We start from the raw sequence: 15,367 nt of genomic DNA, 5'->3' as shown, positions 1-15,367 counted from the left end.
TACCCAGAGAAAACTCACGCAGGCACGGGGAGAACATGCAAACTCCACACAGGAAGGCCGGGGCCGGATTCAAACCCACAACCTCTGCACTGTGAGGCGGACATGCTAACCAGTCACCCACCGTGCCGCCCTTACTCAGACTTAGTGTTACAAAAATATATTCTGACATTTACAAAGTATATTTGTTTTAAGAAGGCTGAGGTGAGTAATAAGTGTTTGGTCGTTGTTACTTACGGTTGATGGAGCAGGCTGAATTTGCTCATGTCGCCATCCGACATGCTCTATTAAAAAAAAAAGAGACTAGCTGAATAAATATCTGATAAGTAACAAGATGTCTTGTAATTGCACATGTCATCCTATTTACAAACAGTGGATGGCAGTATTTCACTTCATCATTTTGTCATTGCCATCTGCCTTCATTGCAATTTGCTCCTTTATTCAAATTTTAGAGGTGATACAGGGGTCATTTTAGGGCATTTCTGGGGCGCATATTTATTTCAATATTTGAATAAGCATCACTAACATGGGATAATGACAACAGACAATGAGCAAAGCTGCAGAAGGAGGTGCCCGTGATTTGTGTTACTTCACTCTGTGCAGTCCTCTTATACAGTATTTGTAAACCATGTGGTTACTAAATGTACACAATTTATGAACAATTATACTACAAGATATACAAAGCAAATCATATGAAAAACAAAGACGCCATTGTCACATGGTGTAGCAGGCCAACATTTGAAGTACCACATTACCATGCATCATCTCTCGGTTTTCTACTGTTTTTCCTGTTCAGGGTCACAGGTGAGAAAGAGCTTATCCAGCGGACTTTCGGTGAACTGTACCCTGGAATAGTTGGGAGTCAATCACAGGGCACATGTAAAAAAAAAAAGAAGAAAATCTATTCTCACGTTGACACCTATGGGAAATTTAAGACACTTCATGGGTGTTTTCGGAATGTGAGTGGAAGCCAGAGTACCTTGAGAAATATAAACTGCCCACAGAAAGGCCCACGGTGAGAGTGGAATCCGTTTTGACTGTGAGGCAGACACGCTAAACACCAGCCCGCTGAGATACAATGTTATCATCATCATCAAATAGAAAAAAAATGTGGTAATTTTTTTGGTGTCTAACTTTATTTCTTCGGAGCAGCAAGGTAATCGTAAATGAAAGGAAAATGATTACCATAAAATATGCAACAATACTAGCTAAATTATGTATTCCCTTCTTCATTCATAATTCATTGCTTCGGGTCATTCTTTGCTCCAACTCTCGCTCTCTCTTTCTCTTTGTTTTAAATTCGTCCCAATGTTATGGAACTCTGTCACAGTAAAATGCCAAATAAACAAACAACATCAAAGAAACACATTCATGCACAACATATAGACTGTTATTAAATTTAATGGATAGTTATTTCATAAAAAAAAAAAAAAAAAGAGCAGTGATTGTCTTTTAAGACCATGTATTTACAATTGTATAGACCACCTCATGACCTTTGTTTGAATGTAGAAATCTCCAGGTAACAGACAGCACCCAAAATAAGCACACAGTGAATGCCCTTTAAAGCAGAGTCTTGTGATTTAATCATTTGTAAAACAGAGAGTGAGATTGCTTAATATGAAAGGCTTAAACCTGCTTCAAAGAAAATGAACCTTGACCCCACACTTCATCATCATGTGACTTACAGTGGGGGGAAAGGTGTCTGTATAAATCAGATTTAGCCTTCTGACACAGAATAAAATATCAAATAATCCACCCCAGTTGATACTTAGGCACCGTCCCAATGTTGAATTATTTATAGGAGTGTCTGTGCTTGTTCAAATGAGACACAACTTCTCTCCAAGCTGCAGTCTATCTCTCCTTTGAATAGCACACTGGAAGCTGTAGAACCACTTTAAAATCTTAATAACTCACCAGCTGCTAGAATGCTGTTCAACTGGAATTATTGAACAGTTCTTTTAAGCATGACTTCCCTTTTTATAAGATGGGTGTGTGAATATAATAAAAATATAATCTGTGTAATGGTGAATGAAACCATTATCAATTTACCAATTCAGATTTCCTCAAGTTTTGTGATCTAGTTTAATTTTGGGAACTGCACTGATACCCCACGTTGATGAAAACACATTCACACAGTTTCTTAGGGGGGCAATTTGCTTTGCCGGAACAAATAATGAATTGCAAAATTATAAGGGTTAGGGTTTGGACATGTTTTGTCTCGATGTTAGAGTTAGTTATATTCAAAGCCTTGTTTTTTTCCTCAACATTTTTGTTCGACCTTTATTTTCTGTTTTTCCCAAATAATAGTATTGCTACTTCTGATAATAGATTTTATTTATGTAGTATGATGAACCAAACAATAATACATAAAAAGTAGTATAATATCTCATCAACTTTATCTTCAAGTGTAAGTCTTAACTATTTCATTTGACAAGCAGTGTGTATCTTTGAGTCATGCATGTCTAAAAACATATTTTTCAGCTGAGTTTTGGTTAATGTAAGTAAAGAGCATTAAAAACAGCAATCAAACAGTTAAAATGTTATGTTCATTTTTAAGTGTGACCCGGTGGGATTTGAGCAGTGATTTTAAGGTGCAGAGGTTTGCGCAGTTGCGCATTTATTGGGGAAGTGTGTTTGTTACAAAGAGAAGTAGCAGCAATGGAGAACGCTTTACCAGTTGTATGTACTGTTGGTTGAAAATGAATGATTAAATCAGAGGAACAAAGGCTGAGTGGGAGTGATTGGCAGTGTAGCAGGTCAGTGAGGTAGGAAGGGGCCTGGTGATGAAACGTTTTTAAGGTGAGGAGCTCAGAAATTTAAACTGGTTGCATTGAGGTATTGGAGCTCCTTCCCACCTTGTGGCCTCCTTACCTGTGTGTCGTTAGTCTCAGTAGTTCCCTGTGTTGTGGTGAATCTGTTTCCACACTATGAAAGTGTTCTGTTCCTCTTGACTGTTTGTATAAGTATTTTCTACCTTGAAGTAGGGTACACATGGTTTTTAACATCCTAACCATTTTTTGAAAATGTGGGTCAACCTACACCTGACAAAAAAAAAGCTGCAGATGCCTCCTGCTCTTAAAATGTGCGGTGAACTCAAGATGACACACAACACAGCATACCGCACACAAAACAATTTCTCCATCAAGAATAAGTCCCCCCCCCAACCAAGCATCTGTTGTAGTACCAAGACTGGCCTGTGAGAGGCACCAGGGTGCCACAGACTGCCTGGAAAATACACACACAAAAAAGAGTAGTTTAGGAAAAAAAAAAGAAATAGAAAATGTTAGACTAACTGTTATCTTATCTCGCAACGGAATTGTGGTTATAACACTTTTTATTTTTATTGTGGTGAATGACTTGAGAGACGTGTTATACAAACACTCAGTCAAGACAATTTGGTCCTCTATTTGTGACTAGAAACAGTAAAAGCTTCAGATCACTTTTCATTTAGCTGTTGTTCAGTTTTACATCACCATCACTACTACCATAGCTCAGCTAAACTTTGTGTATTGCGCAGGTTCAAAATTGATAATTGTTGCTCAACCATTTTATGAGCATATTGGGGAGGGGAAAAAAGAAATCAGCAACACAACCCAAAACCTGGGATGATCAGTCAGGATAATCTTTTAGAATCAGGTGTGTTGTAGTAGGGAGAGATCCAAAATGGGCAGGATATGGCTCTCGAGGAACCTGAATTTTCCCTATCCCTAGACACATCATCGGGCCTTTGCTGACTTTGATTGTAAAAGGAGAAAAATGTTTACTCTTGGCCCCAATATTATTATGTGTGTAATAATAACTGGACACTATGCATGTCTTGTTTTCTTGGATTTAACTGCAGCATTCGATACGGTGGACCACCGTTTTTCTTCTGGCTCGTTTGCAGCACCAGGTGGGCATTAGTGGTCTAGAGTGGTTTGGATCCTATTTGACTGGCAGGACATTTTCTGTTAGCCTAGGTTCCACTGAGTCCTGCTCTGCCCCTATATCGTATGGTGTTCCACAAGGTTCTTTTTTGGAGCCCTTGCTGTTCTCATTGTATTTGCTTCCCCTGGGTTCCATGCTTCGAAAACACGATTTCCTTCCACTGCTATGCGGATGACTGTCAAATCTATGTCCCGCTGAGCAAAAAATAAAGTTTCTCCTTCAGACCGCTTTTGGCCTGTCGAGAGGACGTCAAAGCCTGGATGTCACAACATTTCTTAAATGTCAAAAAAAAGGAAACACAAAGTTATGGTGTTTGGTCCCAGTGGCTCTTCTACATCCCACCCTGTTGACATGGGCCCCCTGGCTTCATATCTAAAGCCTCGAACTTGGGTTTTAAATTGGACAGTGATCTTAAATTGGACCAGCAAATCAGCGCTGTTGTTCGGTCTAACTTCTTTCATCTTAGACAATTGGCTAAGGTAAAGCCCCTCCTTTCTCATCAGCACTTAGAAACAGTAATCCATGCCTTTGTTACATCCCGGCTAGATTACTGTAATGCACTTTATTTTGGAGTTGCCCAGTCCCCTCTCAAGCGTCTCCAGTTCGCCACCTAATTGGAGCTCAAAAGATGGAACACATAACACCCTTCTCCGGCTCCCAGTGCATTTTAGGGTTCATTTTAAGATGCTTCTATTTGTTTGCAAATCTTTAAATGGCCTTGCCCCGACATACATCTCCGAGCTCCTCCACTCCTACGCACCTTCCCGGTGCCAGGTCTGCGGACCAGGCGCTGCTTGAGGTATCGAGGACTAAGCGGTGCCTCAGAGGGGATCGAGCCTTTCTGTGGCTGATCCTTCCATTAAATGTTAGGCAAGCCTCCTCTCTGTCCATTTTTAAACCCCGTTTCTCCTGCCACGTCAGAGTTTGGACGTGGATGGTATCGATTGCACTTCTGCACTTTCGCCTTCGAATCTACCTCACCTGCGCGTTGCGTTTTTACTCTTTTTAATTTTTGGAGACTATTTTTATCTTATTTTTTATTTATTTAAATTTTTGTTAATCTCTGGGTCGCTTGATCTCGCGGACTAGCATACAGCTAGCGTGAGACGGAAACGGGCTAGCTTGGGGCTAGCTTGGAGCTAGTGTATTAAAATGCCTTCAGACGACAGCGACGAACACAATGGCCTGCTGGAGAAGGCAAATAAGACAATCTCTGACCTAAGAAGGGATATTCGTCGTCTCTCAGAGGAGCTCCATGAGAAGGAATCGGTCATCTCTTGCTTCGCGACCCGTTTCCCCGAACTCTCCGCGGTGGTCATGAGAAGGCGCGCTCGTGAAATCCTGTCGGCGACAATGACGGCTGAGGCGGCTGGCCTCTCGGACACGGCGAAGTGGGATCCAATTGCCTGCCCGGGGCCATCCTGCTCGACACCGTTGCAGAGTGACACCTGGGTCAAGGTGGTGTCCCGCGGCCGGAGGGCCGGGGAGCAACCCCACCGCCCCCAACTGGTCCTGGGGAATCGGTTCGCCGCCCTGGCGAGTGAGTCTCCTGTTCCCATCACTGCACTACAGCAGTCGGAGACACCGACTGCTGCGTCCGACGCTGGGGCTGTGCTCCCAGGGGCTCCCTCGGATTCCCCGCCACCCACGGCGACGACCTCGGCCGGGAACCCCATGTTGGGCGGGTCCGCCGGTGACACGGCCGTCCACTCACGCGTCGGGCTGCTCCGGGACGCGGTGTCCCGGTACAAGGGTGGTCGTCATCACCAGCATCATCGGCGACACTCATCGGTGTCATCCACCGTCTTCACTCGGCCTCGGCGGAGCCATCCTGGACAGTGGGGTCGTGAATCTTCCGCCGGTGGTGAGTCCCTTGGCGTTCCCTCCTCACGTCACCCACCGACCACCGTTATAATTGGCGACAGCACCATTAGACGTACTCACTATCCCGGCTGCGTCACCCGCTGTTTTCCCGGAGCGAAAGTCATGGACATAGTTAACATCCTGCCGGGTGTTCTTGACTCTCTGCCATCATCCATTACCCGGCTCATCGTTCACGTTGGGACAAACGAGACAATACGCCGACAGTCTGAGCAGACGAAGAGAGACTTTCACGCCCTCTTTGCCTTGTTAAGAACCTGCGATCTCTCGGTCTGGGTGAGTGGCATTTTGCCGGCATTGTCTCGCGGAGCCGAGCGCTTCAGCCGCCTTTTAAGCTTGAACACGTGGCTCCTACGCACTTGTGGCCACCTTGACTTTGCTTTTATTGACAACTTTAACCTATTCTGGAATCGCCCGTCTTTTTACCAGCCGGATGGTGTTCATCCGAACTCTCTTGGTAGCAAGATTTTAGCCGCTAACATCCACCATGTCGTAACCAATTCCACTCCCAGCTGACTCTTGTTTACCAATCATATTTCTTCTTCTACTCATAAACGCTGCAATGACAATGTCACTACCATCACTTACCCTCACTAGCTCCCCCTGCAGGCCCTCATTATCATTACCACTATCGGACAATTTTCCCATTGAAACCATCACCGGCAGACGCTTCCCTTGCACACACAAACAACGTGGTTTTAACAGTGGTAATCTAGTATATGTTAATACTGCTCATTCGTACCACCATGAGCGCACGTCCAGCACAATAATTAATCTGGCCGTGCTGAACGTGCGCTCCCTTTTAAACAAAACTTTTATCATAAACGACCTGATTTTAGACAATAATTTACATGGTATACTTTTGTCTGAGACATGGCTTGGTACAGATGCTCCAGTTGCTCTCAACGAGGCTTGCCCACCGAATTTTAACTTTTTATTTTCTACAAGGGATGGCAAAAGAGGAGGCGGGACTGCATCAATTTTTATTAATACTCTTTTATCAAAGGAGATCATTTTTAGCAGCTATTTATCGTTTGAACACCATGCCTTTGTTTTTAGCAGTCCCCCTATTCTCTGCATTACCGTCTATAGACCTCCCCATCATTCCACTTCTTTTATTACAGAATTTTCAGAATTCTTATCCATTTTATATTCCAGTTATAACAGAATATTAATAACTGGCGATTTTAATATACACATGGACAACATCTCGGACCCACTATCCAGAGATTTTTCAAACCTTTTAAACTGCTTGGATTTTAAACAGCACGTCTTGCAGCCAACTCACAACAGAGGACACACCCTGGATTTGGTTATAACCTATGGCTTGTCTGCTGGTGTGTCCTCTGTTGTTGACTTGGCAGTGTCAGACCACTACTGTGTCTATTTTAACATCGCCAGTTTTAACCATCTAGCAGTCCCGGTCAGAACAGTGAAGAAACGCTACCTATCTTCTGAGGTGGCAGCAAATTTTATCGAGATCTTAAAAAACACTCCTGCTGACATTTTACCTGCACCCTGTGATCTTATTGTTGACAATTTTAACCTACATCTTAAATCATCATTAGATTCAGTAGCTCCACTTTTAATTAAAACAACAAAAACAAAGACTGTACCCCCGTGGAGAAACAATGCTATCAAAATATCAAAGAGAAAATGCAGGAGTGCAGAGAGGAGGTGGAGAAAAAGTAAACTTACAGTACACTATGAAATTTTATGCGAACAACTGAAATCTTACAATAAAACAGTAAAACTGGCAAGATCTTCCTATTTCTCAAACCTCATTACAGTCAATAAAAACAACCCCAGGGTTCTCTTCTCCACCTTTGAACTTTTAACTAGTTCTGATTTTAATAAGTCCCCACAGAGACCAACAGATGCTCTCTGTGAGGACTTTGCAGACCACTTCAGAAGTAAAATCGATGACATAAGATCCAGTCTTTTAGCCCGTCAAAACACAAGTTTTAATAAACCCGGACAATCATATTTACATGAGGAAACACTGGAAAGTTTTGCCCTGGTTGATGCAAGGACACTTGTTCGAGTTTTCTCCCAGGTAAACCCAACAACCTGCCTTTTGGATCCAATTCCCACATTTCTTTTTAAGACATTTTATGGATTTTTTGAAGAACAAATTTTAAATATAGTCAATTGCTCTCTTCAGACAGGCGTCTTCCCAGCTGCCTTTAAAACGGCGGTGGTGAAGCCCCTTCTGAAGAAGAGCGGTTCTGACCCGAGCGTTTTTAATAACTACAGACCCGTATCCAACTTACCGTTTTTAAGTAAGATTTTAGAAAAACTGGTTTTCATCCAGTTGAATCATTTTTTAAATACAAATAATATTTTGGAGAAATATCAATCTGGTTTTAGGATGAACCACAGTACGGAGACTGCTCTTTTAAGGATCTTAAATGATATTAGGTGCACTGCAGACGTGAGAAAACTCACAGTCTTGGTGCTACTGGATCTAAGCGCTGCTTTTGATACAGTAGATCACCAAATTTTATTAAATAGACTTAAAAATCTAGTGGGCATCTCTGGTACTGTTTTTGACTGGTTTTATTCCTATCTCACAGACCGATATTTCTTTGTAAGTATGGATACTTGTTCCTCTAAAACTCATGAAATTAAATGTGGGGTTCCTCAAGGTTCGATTTTAGGCCCCTTACTTTTTAATCTTTATATGCTTCCCCTCGGGGATGTCATCAGGGGACACGGCATCAGCTTTCACAGCTATGCTGATGACACGCAGCTGTATATTGCCGTGTCTCCTGATGACACAGGACCCATTGATACCCTTTTAAATTGCATTTTAGATATCAAGTCATGGATGGCAGATAATTTCCTACAGCTCAATGAGGACAAGACTGAGGTCTTAGTTATCGGTCCCGAAGGTCAGAGAGAGAAGCTTTTACCAAAACTACACATTTTTAATCCCTCACACTGTGTGAAGAACCTTGGCGTCATTTTTGACTCTGAGCTCAGTTTTATTCCTCATATTAAAAATGTAACCAAGATTGGTTTTTATCACCTTAAGAATATCGCCAGAGTCCGCCCGTTTCTCTCTCAGGCTAACACGGAAGTGCTGATGCATGCCTTTATTTCCTGTCGTTTAGATTACTGTAATGCCCTGCTCTCTGGCCTCCCGAAAAAGAGCATTTCACCACTGCAACTACTGCAGAATTCAGCCGCTCGGGTGCTGACGAGAACCAGAGGGCGGGAGCACATTACGCCAGTTTTGAAATTGCTGCATTGGCTCCCTGTGTGTTTCAGGATCGATTTTAAAGTACTTTTATTAGTTTATAAATGTGTTAATGGTCTTGGGCCATCTTATTTATCTGATTTGCTTTTATCATACCAGCCCTCGCGGATCCTGAGGTCCTCTGGCGCCGGCCTTTTATTTATTCCAAGGGTGAGGACCAAAATGCATGGCGAGGCTGCATTCAGCCATTTTGGTCCTCACCTTTGGAATAGCCTGCCAGAGGATGTCAGGTCTGCAGAGACTGTTGATATTTTTAAGAGGAAGCTCAAGACACACCTTTTTAGTTTGGCTTTCAACAACTTTTAAATAATTTATCTTTTCTTTTGATTGAAGATAATTCTATGTTTTGCTTTGAATGTTTTAAAGCACTTTGAGTTGCATTTTTATGTATGAAAAGTGCTATATAAATAAAATGTGATTGATTGATTGATTGAATACACATTTCTTTTCTTTGGCTTTTGATCCTACGTGAGACTGACAGTTTTCTGCTGTTTTACGGTGTCTACCGTATATAGTAGTAGTTTGTGTTTTAATTTATTGCTTTCACTTTTGTGTTATTGTAATGTAAAAGGTGCTTTGTTACAGCTGTAGCTGTTATGAAATGCACTGTATAAATAAAGTTATGTATATATATATATATATATATATATATATATATATATATATATATATAATATATATATATATATATACATATATATACACACACAGTATATATATACATTATATATGGCCCATGAACCTGAAACACAAGAACAGCAAGTTGTATGGTATGTATGTATATATGTGTGTCTATATATATATATATATATATATATATATATATATATATATATATATATATATATATATATATATATATATATGTATAATATATATAGTCTATTGTAGAAATTCTTCGAGTCTCAAATACCACCTTAAAGCAAAGCACCTCAATGCTGCAAGGATGATGCCGGGCTAAGCGCTGATGTCGCCGGGAAAAGTGCTCGTCAAATGACAATAGCTGAAGGCCGAGGCAAACCAGTAAGAACAACGCAATCAGTCAAGCTAACAAATCTTTTGGCTCTGTGGATTGCCGTCAACTGTCGACCTGTCCGCGCGGTTGAAGATGATGGACTTGCAATGATTCTGCAGGCGGCCACAGGCGACTCATCGTACAAACTTCCCGCGAGGCGAACCATCGCCAGTAGAGTCGCTGAACTGCACGCCGCAGGGAAAATTTTCAAAGAGGAGAAACATCCATCCATCCATTATCTATACCACTTATCCTCACAAGGGTCAACATTTTATTATACAGTACAACTGGCTTCCACAACTGCACAGCTATGGTAAAGTAAAAATGTTTTAGCTAATTTTGTATAGCCTTCCACCAGAAGTTAGAATAAATTGTAAACCCTCCACATGTGGCCAAGGATAGACACAGCTGCATGGTGCATTTTCAGTCATTTAGTAAACAAATGGTAACAAAATAAACACAAGCACATTCATAAACGAGCTGCCAAAACCACAACTAACACTGGGTTACTCAACATGCAGAGCGGCTAGCAGTTAGCTAGTTAACAGCCAGCCAACTCTAAAATCTCATTCGTTGATTCCCACGTCGCTCAACAGGCCAGTCTGTGCTTTTTAAAGCCACACCCATTCAGTCCTAGAAAGTCACAGATACAACAGTAGTGTAGATTGTGAGAATGGCGACCCCCCAAGTGGACAATACTACTACCTGCACCTCACAGGAATAGTTTGTACTGGTATTGTGCATAAAGGTTTACAAAAAAAGTATATATATTTGTATTGTTAATGAAATAAACATTTGGTCGCTACATAATGGCTTTTCACCTATCACAGGTGGGTTCTAGAAAACTTGAGGAACTTTTACGTCTATCGTTCATCACCTACAAAATGGGCGTCCGTCATGCCCAGTTCTGTTCATAACTGTATTACATCATTATTTTTCAACCTTAAGGCAACTCATGTCTAAACATCTATATTAATATGCAATGACAGAAATGAGTGCTTAGTGGGCGAGATTCAGTGACACAGTTTTGCCCCAACTGAGTTCTTGAGTCCAATGGGAAGTTCCAAGAGATTGATATGTACTCATGCATATATGTATGTAATAAGTAATGTATGAAATAAGTAAAACACTTGTACAGTATAATAAATTCACATGCATGCATGCTATCATCGTCTTAAAAGAATTTAATGGTTAACCAATGAAAATGCATCATTCTGCATCATGTGAGTGACGAATTAACTGTACTTATTACTTACTGTAACTCTTACAGCAGCTACAGTACGTACACCGAAATGAGAAAGTAAATAAACCATGAGTTTCTGACCGGCAGTACACAATGAAAAAAAGTCAATAACATGTAAAACCTATCTTGTCAAAAAGAAATCCAAACAGCTACTGGAATCAAATAGCAGGTGCCCTTCTGATCAAAGTCAGGCAAGATGAAATAATTGGATGTCTTGCGTGTGTGTTAAAAGTTATTTTTTTCTTCCCCAATCAGGTTAGGAAACATTAAGGGCCAACAATCGTAAATGCAAAACACGTCCAATATTTCTGATGGTAAATTCCGTATGTGGGGTCAAAAGATGAGGAAGAAAGAAGACTCAGGATTATTGGTGTACAGGTAGATATCATTAGGTGTTTTGTACTGTTCGATCACCTCAAGACAAGTACACTATACCCAATTTAAAAGCAGTAAGAATACACAAGCCAATTTTTTCCCCTTCATGAGTAGGGTCTCTCACATCTCAGAAATTGCCATTAGTGATTTTAGTAATCTAATCGGTATGTGTGTACTGGGAATCTGTAATGCAGTTTTATGTGATGCTGCTGACTAACAAAACAGTGTATCCTGCCTTACTTTCACATCGGCAATAAAACTAATAGCAATCAAAACAAAAACACTCACCTTTATACCCAGGTAAATTTAAAATCCCGTAATGTTAATGACTTTTGAAGTTATTCGAGCAGGAGAAACACAATAACAGTATAGCTGTTTTGCTAGCCTCAGCATCATGTGATTACGACAACTTGATTTAATTTGAAGGTAATAATAATCCAGTTTACAAGCTTAGTTTAACAGGTCGTGATAACACAATTCAGATAATGGGATGTTTGCAGCTGAAGAATGTCAGTGAAAACAAAAGTGTCAGCCCAGTAAATATTTAATGAGATATAAAGTTTAATGCTGTATTTTGTTTGAACCAGAATGTTATCCCGGCAGGCACCACAGTTGCTATAAGCAGAGCAGGGCATTCCGTCTATATGACGGACCGGTCGTCTATCCGTCACTGAAGGACGCTCGTTTTGCCGACGGTTGACGAATGACGGGAAAATGTTAAAATAGACCGATTACGCATGGACGGAAACCCCTTTATTTAGTCCGGCATTCGTCTGCAGTCCGTCATTAGTGTATTTTTCGTGGCGAGGCTTCGGAAAATAGTCATTTGTTGTTGCTTGGGGGACAGAGTTGAGTGAGGGACCAGGCTGTCAAAGCAAGCAAGCAGGCTTACAAAGTGCAGTGTGTCACAAATGAAAGTTTAGTCGGACTGATCGCCGGCCGGCCGTTTAAAGTTCGAGGAGGACCGACCAATAGACGGGTACAATTTTTTCCCCCGGGGAAAAAAAGGCGAATGATGGACAACGGAAGGGTACCCACGCTGCAGACGGATGCTGAATAACAGACGCTCAAATTTGATTAAAATGCCCAGCTCTGCCTATAAGTTAGCATGTCTGTGACACAAATCTGAGTCTGGGTTTAAGACTTGGTTGGCTGTTCTGCACGTTGTTTCCAGGTACACATTCCAAAAACCACAACTGGATATCACCTGACTGTCACGAAGTTCCAATCTGGAAATTTAGTCGACCCACGTGGTCCCAGTCCGTCCCTCGTTGGCGACAGCCAATCGGCGGCAAATCACGCGCTGTCAAATACAGAAAAAATATCAAATGAAAACAACAGACAAACACATGCATACCGTGGTGATCTGTGAAATAAAAACAATATGGGGCACATGTTGCGTCTGTGGGGCCGAAAGGTATACGGTTTTATTTTTACTTTATTTGGCTGCGTGTCAGTTATGCGGCACCTGCATGTGACATGTTAAATCCGTTCTCAACGCCGTTTGGCTGGCTCAAACCTACTGGGACCACGTGGGTTGGCTAAATATGCAGACGGGAACTTCATGACGGTTAGGGGATGCCCAGCTCTGCCCAAAACATGCACGAGTATACTGAAAACCCTAAATTTTCCTGAGGTGTGATTGTGAGATTGGATGGTTGTTTGTCTATATGCCCTGTGATTGGCTGGTGAGTGGTGACTGACCCATGAGTACCATTCCTCTCACCAAGTTGGCTGCGATATGTTCCATTTCTAGGCTGTGACAATCCCCTTAGAAAATGAATGGATGGTCATTCCAGCACAGCACAGTGATTGCTTGTTTCAAAGCACAAAGCAGCGGAAGGGCTGTGCTGAAAATGTAGAATTATGACACAAAACTGTTTTGCCCTCATTTCAAACTGCTAAAGGGGTCAAAGTTCTTGCATCCATTTTTCTATAACATTTATGAATAGAGTAATCAAATTATGTTTGCTCCAATTTATATTCTATTGAATTCAGACTTTCTTTGGAAAATCATTCTCGTCAACTTTCTCACTATGCATGTTTTTGTACTTGAACAAATAGAATGTATTTTTCAGTGGAAACATGATTGACAATTCACATTGTTTATAAGTGGAACCATTTTTCACTTCATCGCAAATTCTCATAGAGACATAAACATAGAGACCAGGTCCTACTCGTGGGCTGGATTAAACCCATATTGCGGGCCTGATCCGGCCCGTGGGCCGTACGTTTGATACCCCTGTCATACAGTGTAGTCAATGAAGACAAAATAGTGAGAAACATTACTTTTAGTAGGAAAGTGGAAGCAGAAGTGAACAATAATAGCAACTGATTACATCCTCCTGTAGAAAGGGAGAAGTAATGCAACTGAATTGCTTTATAAATTTCGTTTCGCATATATCGCAATGGTCATGTTTACAGTGCATTTAAAATTAACAAATGAACATGATATACTGTAGGTAATTATGAAAAACAAATGCAAAATGTTGCACTGACTGTACAGCATCCCAAACTGCCTGTTAATCATTTTTGACAAACAGCCTCTTTGTATGTAATCATTGTACTGTTGCAATGGCATAATCCTATTGCTTGCTAGGATTTGTCCATTTGGAAGTAATTAGAATGACAAACTGCATAGCTGCAAGTCAGATATGACCCTCAGAAGATTAAAACACGAACGAAATAATGGATCGTTATCTTCAAGTTGAAACAAACAAACAAACAAAAAGTGGGAGCTATAGTACTCATCATGAGTTTCCGTCCACTTATTCTGAGTCTGTTGACAGTTACAGCGCAGTCTTGCATATTGTTCTAGTGACAATAAACATACATCGCTTAACAAATTGAATCGGCCACCACCCAAAGTAAAATTTATGCCACAGCTCCGCTCAATTAACAGCATTATTAATCCAAAAATATATATTTATTTACATGTCTGTAATGGGTATTACAGAAATACTCTAAAAAAAGGGTTGGTACTGATATACTTCATAATTATTATTGTTATTATGAGTTTGCAAATTCATAGGTTTACAAAACAGAATGAAAAAAAACCTAATAAAAGTGTTTTTTTGATTATGTCAAATTACATTAAATTATAATTTGTATTTTCTTGCATCTTTCATGCATTTGATCGTTGATGAAAAATGTGGTTGAATTTTACGTTTGATTAGTTCAGACTTCTCAGGCTCAAATTTGGTTATAAAAATGTGGATTCAAGTTGAAGTTCCTCATTTTTTTCTCAAAGTGAAATCGAAAGAGTCCACATTAAAGCACTTCATATGATGCTGGATGGTCTCTTCTTGTTTTTATGACTGGTAGTCTGAGAGTTACATACATTTTATGTTTACATATTGTTTTACAAATCACTCCAGATGACCCCTATACTGGATGCCATCTCGTAACCTGTTTAGTTTATATACTCTGCTCACTTAAGATGCTGTATGTAATAAAAAGAGCCCGATTTACGGAGCAAATAGGTCAATGTGCCGTCTTGGCATCCATCAGCACTCTCATACGTCATAATCTTGCTCTTATCACTTACCTTGCGCAGAAATAAGGCCACTTGATGCTGGTCCCACCCTTCTTACTGCTCTCTGGATGGCAAGTTCATTTCAGTCACAGCAGGGACACTCCCGAGTTGAAGTGTGTGTGCCCCTGGAAG

The 15,367-nt window shown here is 40.9% G+C and overlaps 1 protein-coding gene across 5 annotated transcripts in view; it reads right to left on the bottom strand.

Annotated features, from left to right (window-relative positions):
• The window catches only part of blnk (B cell linker), a 24,563-nt gene extending 9,196 nt beyond the window's left edge, over positions 1 to 15,367 (bottom strand). For 2 of the 5 annotated variants that reach the window (XM_086044960.1, XM_086044963.1), the window contains exons 1-3: positions 15,248 to 15,367; positions 12,908 to 13,003; positions 235 to 281 (exon numbers count right to left, since the gene is read on the bottom strand). Coding sequence is in view for 2 of the 5 variants with exons in the window: in XM_086044963.1 (XP_085901089.1) it covers positions 235 to 278 (44 nt within the window). In the remaining 3 variants the exon portion in view is untranslated. Of the gene's footprint in view, positions 1 to 234; positions 282 to 752; positions 1,066 to 12,907; positions 13,004 to 15,247 lie in introns of those variants that run through there. The other 3 variants (XM_086044959.1, XM_086044961.1, XM_086044962.1) reach the window with 3 other exon arrangements.

Source organism: Filicampus tigris, chromosome 11, assembly GCF_054856515.1.
Source record: "Filicampus tigris isolate MCC_2025a chromosome 11, RoL_Ftig_1.0, whole genome shotgun sequence".
Classification (NCBI taxonomy): Eukaryota; Metazoa; Chordata; class Actinopteri; order Syngnathiformes; family Syngnathidae; genus Filicampus; species Filicampus tigris.
The sequence above is the reverse complement of the archived record's forward strand: the minus strand, read 5'-3'. Positions and strand labels throughout refer to the sequence as shown.